This window comes from Cherax quadricarinatus, chromosome 59 (assembly GCF_038502225.1).
Source record: "Cherax quadricarinatus isolate ZL_2023a chromosome 59, ASM3850222v1, whole genome shotgun sequence".
Classification (NCBI taxonomy): Eukaryota; Metazoa; Arthropoda; class Malacostraca; order Decapoda; family Parastacidae; genus Cherax; species Cherax quadricarinatus.
Window position 1 is genome coordinate 13,377,800 of NC_091350.1, and position 18,395 is coordinate 13,396,194.

The following is an 18,395-nucleotide window of genomic DNA, read 5'->3' on the forward strand; positions in this document are numbered from 1 at the left end:
ATGGTGTTTGTGTGACTATGGTGTTTGTGTGACTATGGTGTTTGTGTGACTATGATATTTGTTTGACTATGGTGTTTGTGTGACTATGGTGTTTGTGTGACTATGGTGTTTGTGTGACTATTGTGTTTGTGTGACTATGGTGTTAGTGTGACTATGGTGTTTGTGTGACTATGGTGTTTGTGTGACTATGGTGTTTGTGTGACTATGGTGTTTGTGTGACTATGATATTTGTTTGACTATGGTGTTTGTGTTACTATGGTGTTTGTGTGACGATGGTGTTTGTGTGACGATGGTGTTTGTGTGACTATGGTGTTTGTGTGACGATGGTGTTTGTGTGACTATGGTGTTTGTGTGACGATGGTGTTTGTGTGACGATGGTGTTTGTGTGACTATGGTGTTTGTGTGACGATGGTGTTTGTGTGACGATGGTGTTTGTGTGACGATGGTGTTTGTGTGACGATGGTGTTTGTGTGACGATGGTGTTTGTGTGACGATGGTGTTTGTGTGACGATGGTGTTTGTGTGACTATGGTGTTTGTGTGACTATGATATTTGTTTGACTATGGTGTTTGTGTGACTATGGTGTTTGTGTGACTATGGTGTTTGTGTGACTATGGTGTTTGTGTGACTATGGTGTTTGTGTGACGATGGTGTTTGTGTTACTATGATGTTTGTGACACTTCATAATTGGAGTAAAGAAGGGTTGGAAAGGTCATACATTATCAGACGATAACATGATAACATGCAGGACCATCAACACTTACGCTCAAGTGCTGGTAAAGATTCTTGCTCATGTCTCACACCTCATGACACTCATCTCGTCTGGTCAACCTTTGACCTTTACCTTCCAGCTGTTATCTCTTTCTTTAATTTGCAGTATATAACACTTGTCTAAATTCCATCATTCGTCCATACCCTTTGCTCAGTATATGACGTCGTCTTTCTAGGGATTTATAAAATTTTGTTAAGTTTGCGTAGGATGTTTGCATAATCCACACATTTCTATAGTTTTTTTTTTCCTTCTGGTAAATTATTTTTGTACATTATAAAGTTTATCTTGGTAAATAGGGACTTTCTCCCTGCTAGTAACATGACCACAAACCTGCTCACTTTGTATCCGTCTTCGCTGTTTTTATATCAAAAATTCTCTTATTCTTAATAACAGTTAACTTTTTTGTGGTCTGTGTCTTGTAGTTTCCAGGTTTGTCTTTCACGAGGAATTATTCAGTTTTTTTTTTATCTAAATAAAGGCGGCAGCGAGCTCTTCACTTTTTGTTCTGGAATATTGTATGACGTATAAATATAGGTAATACAGAGAAAATGTTTAAGACTGTTTCGCTGAGGTGTGACATTTATAAACCTGCCATAGCAACTTAAATATATTTATTTTATAGGAAATTAATTATAGAAAAAGAAGAGTGTGTTAGTTGACAATGTTGTTGTTGACATATGTTTGCCACTTCCAGTGTTCTAACCAAGGATATATACACCCACACCTGTACTATATTTATCCCCGAGTTTGTTTTAATCCCTATTTTAGGGATAAAGTATTATTAACTGGTGGCGAACACGTTACAAGGAGCGCTTGAGGTTCCTGAACCTGTATTCCCTGGAACGCAGGCGGGAGAGATACTTAATTATATATATCTGGAAAATCCTAGAGAGACTAGTACCGAACTTGCACACGAAAATCACCCACTACGAAAGCAAAAGACTTGGCAGACGATGCAACATCCCCCAATGAAAAGCAGGGGTGTCACTAGCACGTTAAGAGACAACACAATAAGTGTCAGGCACCCAAGACTGTTCAACTGCCTCCCAGCATACATAAGGGGGATTACCAACAGACCCCTGGCAGTCTTCAAGCTGGCACTGGACAAGCACCTAAAGTCGGTTCCTGACCAGCCGGGCTGTGGCTCGTACGTTGGTTTGCGTGCAGCCAGCAGTAACAGCCTGGTTGATCAGGCTCTAATCCACCAGGAGGCCTGGTCACAGACCGGGCCGCGGGGGCGTTGACCCCCGGAACTCTCTCCAGGTAAACTCAGGAGACATGTTCTGTTTTCTAGCTGACAGACAACCACCACCATTACCTCTAACAGTTTTTTATCCAGAGTTTTCACAATGATGCTCGTCGAGACCAGCCTCTAGTTTAGACTCTTTATTAGTCTACAAGTTTATATTCATGTAGCAAAATCTCCCAAAAAATTTTGGGTTATCAGAAGAAAGTCATCGTTTTAAGACAAAGTCATCGCTGCCACAATATGTTGCTGGTATCAGAATTTATAGTTAGCTGTGATAAAGCTCTTTAGTCTATAAAAATATATATATAAGACCAAAACTCTTGTCCTGGATTTATTTTAATTCTAAGTTATGCCGGGTCTCAGACCTGGCCGCAGGGGCGTTGACCCCCGGAACCCTCTGACGGAGATTTTGAAACCGAAGTGGCTAGTTTATTGTGCACCCCATATCCATCCTGTGGACGGTAGCGCGAGAGCATGTGGATACACAAAAGGCCTAGGAACTAGGCCCCAGAAGTGTTAACAGGAATACATATGGATTTATATCTACATATCTATAGTTCACTTATCTGTTACAAGCAAATTTAGGAAATTTGCTTAGTATATCCGGTATCTTATTTTCATTAATATCTTGACATGTCACATAGGTTATTATACTGTCTGTCTCTGTATTCCTCAATAAGTGGACAATTAAGCACATAGTGTTCAAGAGAGTGACCATATGCCTGATCACATAATTTACATTTAGTTTGATCATCATCTGTGTGTCTCCCAAACTGCCAGAAGGTAAACTCCAGGTATGCTTTTCAACTTTCCGGAGCGCCTGAATTTAGGTGAACTCTGCGGGTTCTACTTAAGGTGAACTCTGCGGGTTCTATTTAAGGTGAACTCTGCGGGTTCTATTTAAGGTGAACTCTGCGGGTTCTATTTAAGGTGAACTCTGCGGGTTCTATTTAAGGTGAACTCTGCGGGTTCTATTTAAGGTGAACTCTGCGGGTTCTATTTAAGGTGAACTCTGCGGGTTCTATTTAAGGTGAACTCTGCGGGTTCTATTTAAGGTGAACTCTGCGGGTTCTATTTAAGGTGAACTCTGCGGGTTCTATTTAAGGTGAACTCTGCGGGTTCTATTTAAGGTGAACTCTGCGGGTTCTATTTAAGGTGAACTCTGCGGGTTCTATTTAAGGTGAACTCTGCGGGTTCTATTTAAGGTGAACTCTGCGGGTTCTATTTAAGGTGAACTCTGTGGGTTCTATTTAAGGTGAACTCTGCGGGTTCTATTTAAGGTGAACTCTGCGGGTTCTATTTAAGGTGAACTCTGCGGGTTCTATTTAAGGTGAACTGCGGGTTCTATTTAAGGTGAACTCTGCGGGTTCTATTTAAGGTGAACTCTGCGGGTTCTATTTAAGGTGAACTCTGCGGGTTCTATTTAAGGTGAACTCTGCGGGTTCTATTTAAGGTGAACTCTGCGGGTTCTATTTAAGGTGAACTCTGCGGGTTCTATTTAAGGTGAACTCTGCGGGTTCTATTTAAGGTGAACTCTGCGGGTTCTATTTAAGGTGAACTCTGCGGGTTCTACTCTCATGTTTCACTGTGTTGTGTATAAGGTTTTATTTCTTTTAAGTCACTTCTTTAAGTCACCAGCTGATAGACATAACTAAATATAAACTTTATCAAATGGACTACTATCACATTGTGATATATCCTGGACTGCGATAACTTTAATAAACAACGAGACAACTAACAAATGTTTAAGAAATGTCAAAGAATTTTATCAGAGTGACATATTACTAACCATTCTGGAAAGAAAAAAAATGCCACTTTACCTATTGTAAATACTTATAACCTTGCTAAAATATAAGATAATATAAGATAATAATTCAAAACCACATATAAACTACAGTAATATTTTCGTGGCTGAATTATGTATACATAAATAACTCATTACAAATGTAAGCGGATATAAACTTGTAAACAGTTCATTAAAACTGTAACTTGAAGAGATATCAAAACTTTTTGGTCCAGTCCCTGGACTCATTATGTGCCTCAGTTTTTTTTTAACTACTGCCCACACCACGGGTATGAGATGCATAGCAGACATTAATTACATATATGCACGTGTGTACTTATCTATATGTACTTACCTATATGTGGTATGGCTTGCGCCGAGTTATATTACACTTTATTCGACGTTTGTCACATAACCATAGACACGTTCTCTCCACCAGCCAACTGGCACTTTAGAGTATAACAGTTCTGGGGCCTCACAGCTGTATTTATTGTCCAGTTCAACCTACCAACCAAGTGAGAGCCAACTTCCACAGCCAAAGTTGTCACACCTGTCTGCCTGGCTGGTAGGCAGACTTTCGCCAACTCTGGTCAAAACCACTCGTTGGTCTGAGTGGTTCTTGGATGTCTCATTAGAATTTGCCTCCTTTTCTAAAGATGCACTGGCTGTTGTTTATGAATCCACTCCTTTTCAATGCTCCACTAATCTTCTGAGAGTATTTTCCATAGCTTTATATGCTATGAATGTCAGTGACACTGGCCTTTAGCTTAATGTTACTTGTCTGTTTAATGTTCGCTATTTTCCAGACGTAAAGCAGCTGTCCTCTTTCAAATGGCTTGTTGAACATTGCAGCTAGTGGTTCACAAAGTTCTTCTGCTCCCTGTCTCAAAATCCCTGGAGAGATGAAGTCTTCTGGTACCATTACCTTCGAGGCAGTTTCTTCATTTCACTTCCCATTGTGTGGATTATGTCCAGTACTTGTTGGTGCACTCTCCTTTGATACTATGGTAATGTTCTTGATTCCACTGAGAATAACTCCCTAAATCTTCTGTTCAGCTGTTCACAGACTTCATGGTGTGCGAAGAGCGTACCTCCGCCACTCCTCAACCTTACCTGGTCATTCATAGTTGTCTTCTTTTTTGATGTGGCTGTATAGCAACTTTGGCTAAGATTTGGCTTTCAATGTTATGTCATTCTCAAATTGTCGTTCGACCTTTCCTGTTACCCACTCATTCTTTCCTGGCTCTTCTATTCGCTTCCCTATTCTCATGCATTCTTTGATGTCTGTGCTGCTTCTACGCTCTTTCACTTTTAGATTTTTACCTCTCTACACCACTGGATGAGCTATGGCTCACTCTCTTCTGGATATGAATTTCCCCTCTGCCTCCCGTCACTTACTAGCCACATATTTCACCAGAGACTCTACAATTATAACAGGTGTACGTTAGACAATTATTTTACGTAGATCGTATTACGCTAAGCATTTCGGGCAAACAGGACCTAGCCATGTCTCCCTGCACAAGCAAGCGAAGACACAAGAAAATCCTGTAGTGGCTGTGAAAACAGAACAGTTTTACAGTGACAATAAATACTAAAATCAGACATATTAGAAAGGAAGAAATATAGCGCTTACTGAGGGCAGATTTGTGACTACAACAGCTATTAATAAGACCTGCGTGAAGGGTTGAGAGAGGCCGAGGCGACGCAGTATGTGTCCCAGGAAGAATGTTGCAGGAGAGGAGGGGACACCTCTAGCAGTCCAGTACCTGTGGCGATTCTGCAGGTACACCACCACCAGGAGAAACAAAGCTGCCACAAGTGTAGCTCTCACCAGCGTCTCGGCCCACCCTATCATGCTCCAACTGGACGCCACAACCACTCTTTCCACACAATATACATCTTCCATGGTAACTCACACACCTGTGAATTAGAATTTTATCTTGCTTTATCAGTTTATTATACACTGAATTGACCCATCCTCAGGTAACCTGCTAATAATGGTGAATGGTCAATGGTTAAAGTTGACGAGAGAAAATATTTGATCCCTGCCAATGTCCGGGTGGCCGGGTGAAACACGTCAAGATAACCCAGTGTACGAGTATATTCACTCACAGATATATCTCTTAATTTATCTACACTAGTTTACTTTATTCCTTATTTTAATGATTGAAGTGTGATTATACATTACTGAATGTCAAGCGTCATCTCTAAAATTCAGGATATACACCCTAAGTAAGGTTCTTTGACTCCGGCTAGGAGCTCTTGATCCAAGGAATTGGACCGGACTTACCGTTCCTTGAGTCACAAACATAATTGCCTCTATTCCTTCAGCAACTCTACAAGTTCTACAGGTTGAGCATCCCCACTCCCACATGAATGTAACAATAATACATAAAAGTGAGTAGTAGTGATTGCATAAGGTTGGTGGTGCACTTGACACCAGACTTCATTATCTGGGTCATTCTCACCACCGACATCACAGATAAATACAACTCTGCCATACCAAACTTCATCGAAATACTTTATTGTTTTTTTCAAAATAAATATAAGATTAAAACTTTTTCCTGGCTTTTATTCAGTGGATTGCAGTGCACCGTAGATAATCTACATTATAATGAACCGTCCTTGAACAGACTCAAGGTTTATCACACTGCAGTTTTCAAGGAGCCCTTATGGTACGCCTGGGTTTCCACTCGTACTGATAATAAATACTTATATATATACCTGGGACTATTATTGTGTCACATTAGGGGTCGTGCAGCACTTGTGGGGATGGCAAGCAAGTATGATGAGTAGGGAAGAGTAGCTCTAATTCCTCAGGTCAAGAGGCCTTCACCAGTACCCTTCACCTTCCTTGAAGAGATGAACAGCAATTAACGTGTGAGGTTTCAGAGAGAGAGAGAGAGAGAGAGAGAGAGAGAGAGAGAGAGAGAGAGAGAGAGAGAGAGAGAGAGAGAGAGAGAGAGAGAGAGAGAGAGAGAGAGAGAGAGAAAGAGAGAGAAAGAGAGAGAGAGACAGACAGACAGACAGACAAATAGACAGACATAGAGAGAGAGAGAGAGAGAGAGAGAGAGAGAGAGAGAGAGAGAGACAGACAGAGACAGAGACAGAGAGACAGACAGAGAGAGACAGAGAGAGAGAGACAGACAGAGAGACAGAGAGACAGACAGAGACAGAGACAGAGACAGAGACAGAGACAGAGACAGAGAGAGAGAGAGAGAGAGAGAAAGAGAAAGAGACAGAGAGAGAGAGACAGGCTCTAGGCACCATGATGGTAATGCTGGTGCAGTAGTAAGGATGAATGGGAGGGTGTTGGCACCTGGAGAAGAAGTTGATATCCTTGGGGTGAAATTTGACTCCAAACTAACCATGAAGAACCATGTTGTAAATCTTGCAAACAAGGCAGCCAGGAAGCTTACAGCACTTCGCCGTATCTCGCATCTGCTTGACAGTAGGGGTTGCAAGATTCTGTACGAGGCACAAGTACGCTCGCACCTTGAGTATGCTCCACTTTCTTGGTTTGCCTGCCCCCCCCCTCTCATCTGCGACTGCTTGACAGAGTAGAGAACAGAACAAGACGTCTCATCTCTCGCCTGGACCCATCCTGGATAGATCTGTCATTTCAGCAAAGCCTTCAACATAGGAGAGATGTGGGTGGCCTTACTGTTATGTACAAGGCCAATATTGTCAAAGTACCACACTTGGATCCACTTCGAGGACAGCGTGAAACAAGATGGGCAGAAAGCGGCAACTTCACTCTGGCTGTACCCTTTCCAAGAACATCACTCCATCTGAGATCATATATACCCCGGATGACTCGAGTATGGAACACATTCGTACAGCATAATGATGTCAACGAGATAAAGTCAGTTGATCGAATGAAAATGCTGGCCCACAGATGGCTCCAACTTCATCCTGTTCCCTACTTGTATGTCTCATAACAATAAAAATGCTTTCAAATGAGCTGATGTAAGTAACACCTCTTAGCCTGCCAATAAAGTTAGGAATCCTTAACCTGTAAATAGCTTGTCAATAAAGCTAGGGATCCTTAACCTTGTCAAACCCTATGTAAAAGGGAGAGAGAGAGAGAGAGAGAGAGAGAGAGAGAGAGAGAGAGAGAGAGAGAGAGAGAGAGAGAGAGAGAGAGAGAGAGAGAGAGAGAGAAAGAGAAAGAGAAAGAGAAAGAGACAGAGAGAGAGAGAGACAGGCTCTAGGCACCATGATGGTAATGCTGGTGCAGTAGTAAGGATGAATGGGAGGGTGTTGGCACCTTGAGAAGAAGTTGATATCCTTGGGGTGAAATTTGACTCCAAACTAACCATGAAGAACCATGTTGTAAATCTTGCAAACAAGGCAGCCAGGAAGCTTACAGCACTTCGCCGTATCTCGCATCTGCTTGACAGTAGGGGTTGCAAGATTCTGTACGAGGCACAAGTACGCTCGCACCTTGAGTATGCTCCACTTTCTTGGTTTGCCTGCCCCCCCCCCCCTCTCATCTGCGACTGCTTGACAGAGTAGAGAACAGAACAAGACGTCTCATCTCTCGCCTGGACCCATCCTGGATAGATCTGTCATTTCAGCAGAGCCTTCAACATAGGAGAGATGTGGGTGGCCTTACTGTTATGTACAAGGCCAATATTGTCAAAGTACCACACTTGGATCCACTTCGAGGACAGCGTGAAACAAGATGGGCAGAAAGCGGCAACTTCACTCTGGCTGTACCCTTTTCCAGATCACTCCATCTGAGATCATATATACCCCGGATGACTCGAGTATGGAACACATTCGTACAGCATAATGATGTCAGCGAGATAAAGTCAGTTGATCGAATGAAAATGCTGGCCCACAGATGGCTCCAACTTCATCCTGTTCCCTACTTGTATGTCTCATAACAATAAAAATGCTTTCAAATGAGCTGATGTAAGTAACACCTCTTAGCTTGCCAATAAAGTTAGGAATCCTTAACCTGTAAATAGCTTGTCAATAAAGCTAGGGGTCCTTAACCTTGTCAAACCCTGTGTAAAAGGGAGAGAGAGAGAGAGAGAGAGAGAGAGAGCGAGACCACAGACCTACATCCCTGCAGCTGCCTCAGTACCCTACCTCTCTCAAGGGCAGGCACCTTACATTCCCTACACACCCACCACCTCAAGCTGACCACTTCATCATGAGGAGCCAGTCTATCAGCATCCTGTCGGCCAACATTAGAGGTTTCATTACTAATGTTGGAGAGCTCACACATAGCTTTGTGAACACTCGACGTCCCGACATGATAGCTGTTGTTGAAACATTTTTGGATGACAGGACTCCAGAAAATTTTGCAAGAATTGCTGGCTACACCTCATGGATGAGAAGAGACAGGCAAGGGCAAGGAGGTGGTGTTGCTGTGTGCTTCTCTAAAAGTGTTCATGCCCAGCACATAGATGTTGCCACCTCTACACATCTTGAAATGATGTTCTTCAAGCTCTGTATAAACACTAGTACCTCTGTACTAGCATGTGCAATGTACAGACCTCAGTGGCAACACGCAGACCCTATCAACTTCCTAATGGAAAATATTGACTCCCTTCTGCTACAACACAACTGTCAACATATTATAATTGTTGGTGACCTCAACCAGCACCTTATACAGAGGGACTTTGATGACCTTCTTGCAGTGTTTGACATGAGAAACTTTGTTGATTTCCCTACTCATATCTCTGGCTCCTCCCTTGACCCAGTAGTGAGTGATCTGGCAGAAGGCATAGTCACTTGTCAACCCCTCAGCTACGTTGGATCGTCTGACCACAAGGCTGTTTTTACCACACTTAAGATCCCAACAGAACGAGGTGAGGAGTCCACACGCACAACCTGGCTATGGGAAAGAGGTAATTGGCCAGCCCTTTGCTCTGAGCTCGCCACCACCGACTGGAATGCTCTTCTCCAGGGGGATGCTGACAACCAAGTGAAAGCCTTCACTGGGCACATCTTTAATCTGCAACAAGAACACATTCCTCACCGGCAATATGTGACAAAGCCTACAGATCAGCCTTGGTTTGGCTTTCGTTGTAGAGAGGCTGCTACTGCTAAGTACAAAGCATGGCGAAGGTATAAGAGACATCCTACCACCTATAACAGGAACTTGCACATGCAAGCCTGTAGGCATATGGGTGATGTTCAAAAGTGGGCCATTGCTAAATGGGAGGTGGACACTAAAAGAAAGTTAGCATCAGGTAGGGTAGGTTCCAAAACCTGGTGGTCCCTGGTCAAGGACAGACAAGGTTATCTGCCTGATGAACTTATTCCACCTCTAAATCGACAGGATGGGACCACCTCTACTAATAGTCAAGAGAAGGCGGACCTCTTTGCTGAACACTTTGCTACCAAAATGCAAGTTCCTGATCCAGCAAGGGACCCTCCTTGGCTAGCTGCACGAACTGTGTCAAAACTGTCAGTGGTGACAATAAGGCAGGAGGAGGTGCATTTCCTTCTTAAATCACTTGACCAAGAAAAGGCTGTGGGTCCAGACAAGTTGAGCCCAAGATTGTTGAGAAGATGTGCAGACCAGCTAGCAGCACCTCTAACTCGCATCTTTCAGCACTGCCTAGTACAGTGTAAATGGCCCTCTCTATGGAAAGAGGCAAATGTAGTCCCTGTTCACGAAAAGAAGAGCAGAGCAGAAATCAGCAACTACAGACCAGTGTCACTCCTGTCAATCACTGGTAAGATCCTTGAGACAATAATCTCAAGACAAATGACAGATTTTTTTGACTACCACTCACTACTTTGTGATCGTCAATATGGCTTCAGGAAAGGTTACTCTGCTGCTGATCTGTTGTTAAACCTCTCCACTAAGTGGCACCAGTCACTGGATGAATCCAAAGTCAGCTGTGTGGTAGCACTGGACATTGCTGGCGCTTTCGACCGGGTGTGGCACCAGGGCCTCTTAGCAAAACTTCAAGCACTGGGAATTGCAGGCTCTACGCTATGTCTCCTCAGTGATTACCTTCATGGTAGATCTCTAAGTGTAGTCCTCAATGGAGCGGAATCAGCAAGGCATCCTATTGGGGCAAGCGTTCCACAAGGAAGCGTGCTGGGTCCACTGTTATGGAATGTCTACTTCAACGACCTTCTTCATCTCATCCCAGAATCACATGCATATGCAGACGACTGTACACTGACATTCACTTATCCAAGAGAAGAAATGCCAGCTGCTCTAAGCTACATCAATCACCAGATGAGAGCTATATCAGCTTGGGGAAATAGATGGCAAGTAACATTTGCACCTGAGAAAACGCAAATGATGATCGTCTCTAGGCACCATGATGGTAATGCTGGTGCAGTAGTAAGGATGAATGGGAGGATGTTGGCACCTGGAGAAGAAGTTGATATCCTTGGGGTGAAATTTGACTCCAAACTAACCATGAAGAACCATGTTGTAAATCTTGCAAACAAGGCAGCCAGGAAGCTTACAGCACTTCGCCGTATCTCGCATCTGCTTGACAGTAGGGATTGCAAGATCCTGTACGAGGCACAAGTACGCTCACACCTTGAGTATGCTCCACTTTCTTGGTTTGCCTGCCCCCCCTCTCATCTGCGACTGTTTGACAGAGTAGAGAACAGAGCAAGACGTCTCATCTCTCGCCTGGACCCATCCTGGATAGATCTGTCATTTCAGCAGAGCCTTCAACATAGGAGGGATGTGGGTGGCCTTACTGTTATGTACAAGGCCAATATTGTCAAAATACCACACTTGGATCCACTTCGAGGACAGCGTGAAACAAGCTTTTATGCCACAAGACGGGCAGAAAGCAGCAACTTCACTCTGGCTGTACCCTTCTCCAGAACATCACTCCATCTGAGATCATACATACCCAGGATGACTCGAGTATGGAACACATTCGTACAGCATAATGATGTCAACGAGATAAAGTCAATTGATCAAACGAAAATGCTGGCCCACAGATGGCTCCAACTTCATCCTGTTCCGTACTTGTATGTCTCATAACAATAAAAATGCTTTCAAATGAGCTGATGTAGGTAACAGCTCTTAGCTTGCCAATAAAGTTAGGAATCCTGAACCTGTAATATAGCTGTCAATAAAGCTAGGGATCCTTAACCTTGTCAAACCCTGTGTAAAAAAAAAAAGAGAGAGAGAGGTGTTCCACAAGGAAGCGTGCTGAGACCATTGTTATAGAATGTTTACTTCAACGACCTTCTTCATCTCATCCCAGAATCCCATACATATACAGACGACTGTACACTGACATTCACTTATCCGAGAGAAGAAATGCCAGCTGCTCTAAGCTACATCAATCACCAGCTAAGAGCTATATCAGCTTGAGGAAACAGATGACAAGTAACATTTGCACTTGAGAAAACGCAAATGATAATGGTCTCTAGGCACCATGATGGTAATGCTGGTGCAGTAGTAAGGATGAATGGGAAGGTGTTAGCACCTGGAGAAGAAGTTGATATCCTTGGGGTGAAATTTGACTCCAAACTAACCATGAAGAACCATGTTGTAAATCTTGCAAACAAGGCAGCCAGGAAGCTTACAGCACTTCGCCGTATCTCGCATCTGCTTGACAGTAGGGGTTGCAAGATTCTGTACGAGGCACAAGTATGCTCACACCTTGAGTATGCTCCACTTTCTTGGTTTGCCTGCCCCCCCCCCCTCTCATCTGCGACTGCTTGACAGAGTAGAGAACAAAGCAAGACGTCTCATCTCTCGCCTGGACCCATCTTGGATAGATCTGTCATTTCAGCAGAGCCTTCAACACAGGAGGGATGTGGGTGGCCTTACTGTTATGTACAAGGCCAATATTGTCAAAGTATCACACTTGGATCCACTTCGAGGACAGCGTGAAACAAGCTTTTATGCCACAAGATGGGCAGAAAGCAGCAACTTCACTCTGGCTTTACCCTTCTCCAGAACATCACTCCATCTGAGATCATACATACCCCGGATGACTCGAGTATAGAACACATTCGTACAGCATAATGATGTCAACGAGATAACGTCAGTTGATCAAATGAAAATGCTGGCCCACAGATGGCTCCTACTTCATCCTGTTCCCTACTTATATGTCTCATAACAATAAAAATGCTTTCAAATGAGCTGATGTAGGTAACAGCTCTTAGCTTGTCAATAAAGTTAGGAATCCTTAACCTGCAAATAGCTTGTCAATAAAGCTAGGGATCCTTAACCTTGTCAAACCCTGTGTAAAAGAGAGAGAGAGAGAGAGAGAGAGAGAGAGACAGAGACAGAGAGAGACAGAGAGACAGACAGAGAGAGACAGAGAGACAGAGACAGAGAGAGACAGAGTGTGTGTGGGTATACTCACCTAATTGTGGTTGCTGGGTTGATTCATAGCTCTTGGACCTGGTGTGTTTGTGTACTCACCTAATTGTGGTTACAGGGGTCGATTCAGAGCTCTTAGCCCCGCCTCTTCACTGGTCGGTACTGGGTAATTCTCCCTGCTCCATGAGCTTTATCATACCTCTTCTTAAAACTATGTATGGATCCTGCCTCCACTACACCACTTTCCAGACGTTTGTGTGTGTGTTTGTTTTAACACATCTGTTTCTCACCGAGACAATGTGACCCGAAAAAAAAGAAGAAACACTTCCATCGTCACTCACTCTATCACTATCTTGCCAGAGGATTGCCAGTATTACAGTTCAAAAAGCAACATATCTCCACCCCTCGTTTAGAGTGTACTTCCCACCTACAGGACTCAAGTTCGGCTAACCGGTTTCCCTGAATCCCTTCATAAATGTCACTTTGCTCATACTTTAAACAGCACGTCGTCATAAAAACTACTTGCCTCCACTCACTCCTATCTAACACGGTTACACACACTTGCAGGATGTCCAAGCCTCTCCCATACGAAACCTCTTTTACCCCCTCCCTCAAACCTTTTCTAGGACGACCCCTGCTCCGCCTTCCCTCCACAGATTTATAGACCCTTCAAGTTATCCTATTTTGTTCCATCCTCTCTAAATGTCCAAACCACCTCACCCCCTCCCCTATATATATATATATATATATATATATATATATATATATATATATATATATATATATAATATATATATATAAAGCAGTTTTCTTTATTCTTACAGCTGTGCGTATATCAATGTACTTACAAAAGTATATGTATACATACATGTATTTATGTGCACACGTACATGTTAAGTATATGAATCACTAACCTTGTGTAGAGTGGGTGAGTGCTGGTGTGCTGCTGCCGCCACTAAGACTGAGGCACCTTCCTGATTGTCGCACCTCACATCACCTGCTGCATCTCACATCACCTGCTGTACCTCACATCACCTGATGTACCCTAGCTCACTTGCTGTACCTCCTCACTTGCTGTACCTCCTCACCTGCTGCACCTCCTCACCTGCTACACCTCCTCACCTACCGTGCATCACTTCACCTGATGTATCGCCTCCACCTGCTCTGTCTCATCTTACCATGCTTCGTATCAAGGAAAGTGTTCTCATTTCTATCTCTTTGTGCCCTTCGCATCTGTGACGGTTAGTTTCTTGACTAGGAAATTTTCATCCTTCGCAATTAGTTCTTGGCTACCTTTCCGACTGTATATTCTGCTTACTCACGTGCTAAAAGGACTTTCTACTCTCCCAAACTCTCTACCCTTGCGAAATCTCTTCTTTATGAGAGCCATCACTCTGTATGACAACAGCAGCACTACCAGAAACATAAATAATTTGTGAAAGAGTGTGCAGTGTAACTAAGTTATCAGTACATGTAGCTCATGGCATCCTGTTTGGCTTCAAGGCAAAGCTTTGGGTGTGATTTAAGTTTTTTTTTTTTTTTTTTTTTTTTTTTTGGGGGGGGGGGGGGGGTTAAATGGGAGGGGATGATGGCAGTTTGGAACGGGGTAAAATCCCACGGAGGAGAAGTACCGCTGTTGCCTTACTTGACATGGATTATGTATCTGGTTCATGAGGAGGTCAGTTCCAGTTTTTCTCGATCCATCTGGAGGGGTGTTCACCAGTACTGAGGAAAATCTGGAGGGCTTCTGAATAGACTTGCCTGAGCATACTGAGCTCAATGAGGCTATTTCTTTCAGTAACACGATCTCTGATGCTTGGAATATCAAGTTCTTTCCGCATATTTAAAATTTTGGCAGTACGAGGGCATCCTAGGATGATCCTCATTGCTTCGTTCTGCAGTTATTCCAGACCTCCAAGCTTCCAGTCAGACATGAGAGCAAGTAGTGGCACCGCATAATCAACCAATGATCCAATATAAGCAAAATACATCATATTCACAATTTTAATAAAAGCATTATACCTGGGATGAAAACGTGCCACAACTCTAAGTGCTCTCAGCCTTTCTTTGTACTGGCGACAAAGTCTCGTTACAACAGGTCCAAGTAGTGGGACCTCAAAGCCTATTATTATTATTATAATCAAGGGGAAGCGCTAAACCCGTAGGATTATACAGCGCCTGGGAGGGATGTGGAAGGCACTCAGGCTTAATTTGGGGAACTGGAGCAAAGATCCAATTCCCTAAATCAAGAGCCCCTCACCAACATCAAGGAACCTTCCCTGAGGGGACCTCAAAGCCTAGATACCTGTATCTGCTTACATATTCTAGAAGAGACCCATCATGCAACTGGATCTGGCGAACTGTGCCTCTCTGTCGAGGAGGACGCCTGTTGAGTATCTTTGTTTTATCAGTAGAGATTATCAACCCCAGGTCCTGACACGAGGCTAATACATGGTTAAGGATGTTTTGGGTGTTGGAGAATCCGGTGGTGTGAATCATTATATCAGCAAAGCTAATCATATAATGATCGGGCTGGCTAGGCACAGAATTAAGGCATTTATTAGAATATTGAATAAGATGGGACTGAGCACACCACCCCGTGGGGTTCCTAATTCAAAGTCTTAAGTTACACTTCTATGCCCCTGGAACAACACACAAGACTTTCTGCAGAGAAACCATCCTCCTACATCCATTCTGGCAGGTTCACTAATGATTACATGTCGGTTGGCTACATCAAAAACAGATTTAAGGTCAAGGTGTGAATTATGTGAACAAATTACATGCACGAGGTTTACGGGGTATTACCTGAATTATTACAGGCAAATAATATGGGTGAAATAAGTGGGACTTAAGTCAGAGTAGGTCGCAGGAATGCAACTCCCTTGATGCCCACTTCTTCACCACTCTCACAAAAAGCTAGACCTGACATTAATAATTACAATATTAAGCATTAATACCAATAATGGTAAATTATAAAATAATGTGGACTGTATATGATTAGGCTTGCTGGGTACACAAAAGAAATTTGTATTACCAATTATCATTTACTGCAGATGGATCACACCACAACACCTGCCTAATACCTAAACCCTACACTGGCCAGTTAGAGATCTAAATGCAAGGACTAATGGCACACTTCCCTGTGAGTGGTGGTTGTATCCCTTATCTTCTGCCATACACACGCAATCTTGAGTCTCGCAAATTTCCTGTCCCAATTCTTCAGTAGGGGACACCAACACAGGTTCCTTTTACAAATTCAAGCCAAAACCCCCCAATTTGGCTTGCAAGATGCCGATTAGTAGAATTTCCACGACAACCAGTGCTCACAAATTACAAATGGTGTCCTCTATTTTTCTGTCCTTGTTGCCGAATTGTAAGCGTTTTCCACACTATCTCAATTCTTCTGCAGGAATGTGTCAGCAATTTCTCAATTATGGATTGAGGCCAATATATGCCAACTGGCCTTCGAGAACGCCTGATTATATTGCACAATTCAAACCAGTATTCACATATTAAATTCAATTTGGCGTCTCCCTCTGCAGCATCACTCCCCAGCTGTTCTCCCTTCCCCTTCACTCAAAATTTCTCGAAGGGTCCAAATAGCATCACATTTTAACACACAATTATATTTATTTATATGTTCTACATTTAGGAAATTATGTGAAAAATTCCCATAATTGGGCTTTGGAATGGGAATGATGAAGCTGTTCATGTCCAAGACTGAGGGAGCTCCCCAGTGACATAGCTCATGTTATATAATTCAAGTAAAGGATTACCTGGTACTCGACATAGCAATCTGAGTATGTTATAAGTAGTACCATCTTTCCCAGGCGACGTGGAGTTGCCCTTAGTGCTTCTTTGAGCTCAAAGTTTGTGAAAGAAGTGCTAGTCATCTTCCTTGCTGAGCATAAAACAAATCAGTCTCTCCAATGCATCATATTTGTCCGTTAATTTAGCCTGTGTGGGTACTGGGAAGATTGTCATAGGTAGATCCCAAGCAATGACTAACTCATTCGCCCTATGTAAGGGATGAGGGGTGCGCAATCTGACCAGTTCTGTTACCCTTAATTCTACTTATATCTCTCCATGCCCAGCTAAGTGGGGTGTGAGCATTGTGACCATTGACAAATTTTTCCCAGTCTGTTTGCAGTAGCTCTGTCATACGCTCCCTGGCAGCAACAAGGGCAGTTTGAAAAAGCTTTAGCATTTCCGGGACACAATATTTTCTATAGGCTAGGCCTAGTCGGCGAGTGACACTAACAATGCTCTTTTCTGTCACGTTAGAAATTATGGTCATCCTATTCAAATCAAATAAAAATTGCCTTTCTCTGTGTAGTATACAAACTGTTGCTTACACGCATGAGCATTTCGAGCAAACTGGTCTTCTGCCAAAACTGTCTACCCTTCTTCTAGCCTTCAGACAGTCTTGTTGAAGCATCCCTTATACTCAACTTTTTTAATATGAACCTTAGTTCTGGCTTTGTCTCTGTAGATGTATTCCTTTCTCATTACACTGCCAAAAGCTCCAACTCCAAACTTCAAAACACTCGTGACTTAACCTGATATTTATCTTCTCTTTTCTTATATTTTCTTTGCATTCCCTGTCTTCTGTCTAGGTGAGTTGTGTCCTATGGGGTTTTGTTCTGCCAGGATTTGGTCCTGCCCTCTTGGGCAATTGGCTTTCCTGCAGTGCTCCTCTTGTCGCATGTTCATAGATTGCTCACAGACTCAAATGCAATGTTTGCAGCTTTCACAGTGACCCACATAAAGGATCATTTTGACAACAAAATATGGATCCCAGGTTATAACCTATTCAGATGTGGCAGACAAAACAGGCAACAAAGGAAGGTTGGCTTGCACATCACAGAGTAGCTCATTTGCTCAGAACTACTAAACACCTCAAATGATGTAGTTGAAGTTTTGGCGGTAGAGACTGATAACCAAAACCTTGTCATTGTGGTGGTATACAAGCCTCCGGATGCATCTTCCCAGCAATTCCAGGAACAGTACACAAATAACCCGCACATAGAAAAGAGGAGCTTACAACGACATTTCAGTCCGACTAGGACCATTTACAGTCACACTAACGAAACGTAAATACTCTCAGGTAAGACCCATGCGGGTGAAAAGGGGAGAGTTGGACAGGGGAAGAGTAGTGGGCGAGAGAATGGTTATAGGGAGGAAAAGAGCCAGGGCTAATCCCAGCTGCGTAGCAGTAGGAGGCTTGGTAGAGGGACTGGTTGCTGGGCAGAGCTGACCGTCGGAGATGGCACAATAGAGGACTGGGCTCGGCATAGGAGGCAAGGACATAA

The 18,395-nt window shown here is 43.2% G+C and overlaps 1 protein-coding gene across 3 annotated transcripts in view; it reads right to left on the reverse strand.

Annotated features, from left to right (window-relative positions):
• LOC128705798 (cytochrome P450 6j1) overlaps positions 1 to 14,221 on the reverse strand; it is a 102,770-nt gene extending 88,549 nt beyond the window's left edge. For 2 of the 3 annotated variants that reach the window (XR_011393653.1, XM_070097746.1), the window contains exons 1-2: positions 13,998 to 14,220; positions 5,476 to 5,723 (exon numbers count right to left, since the gene is read on the reverse strand). Coding sequence is in view for 2 of the 3 variants with exons in the window: in XM_070097746.1 (XP_069953847.1) it covers positions 5,476 to 5,709 (234 nt within the window). In the remaining variant the exon portion in view is untranslated. Of the gene's footprint in view, positions 1 to 5,475; positions 5,724 to 6,527; positions 6,657 to 13,997 lie in introns of all 3 variants that reach the window. The other variant, XM_070097748.1, reaches the window with a different exon arrangement.
• Between the last annotated feature and the right edge of the window lie 4,174 nt (positions 14,222 to 18,395).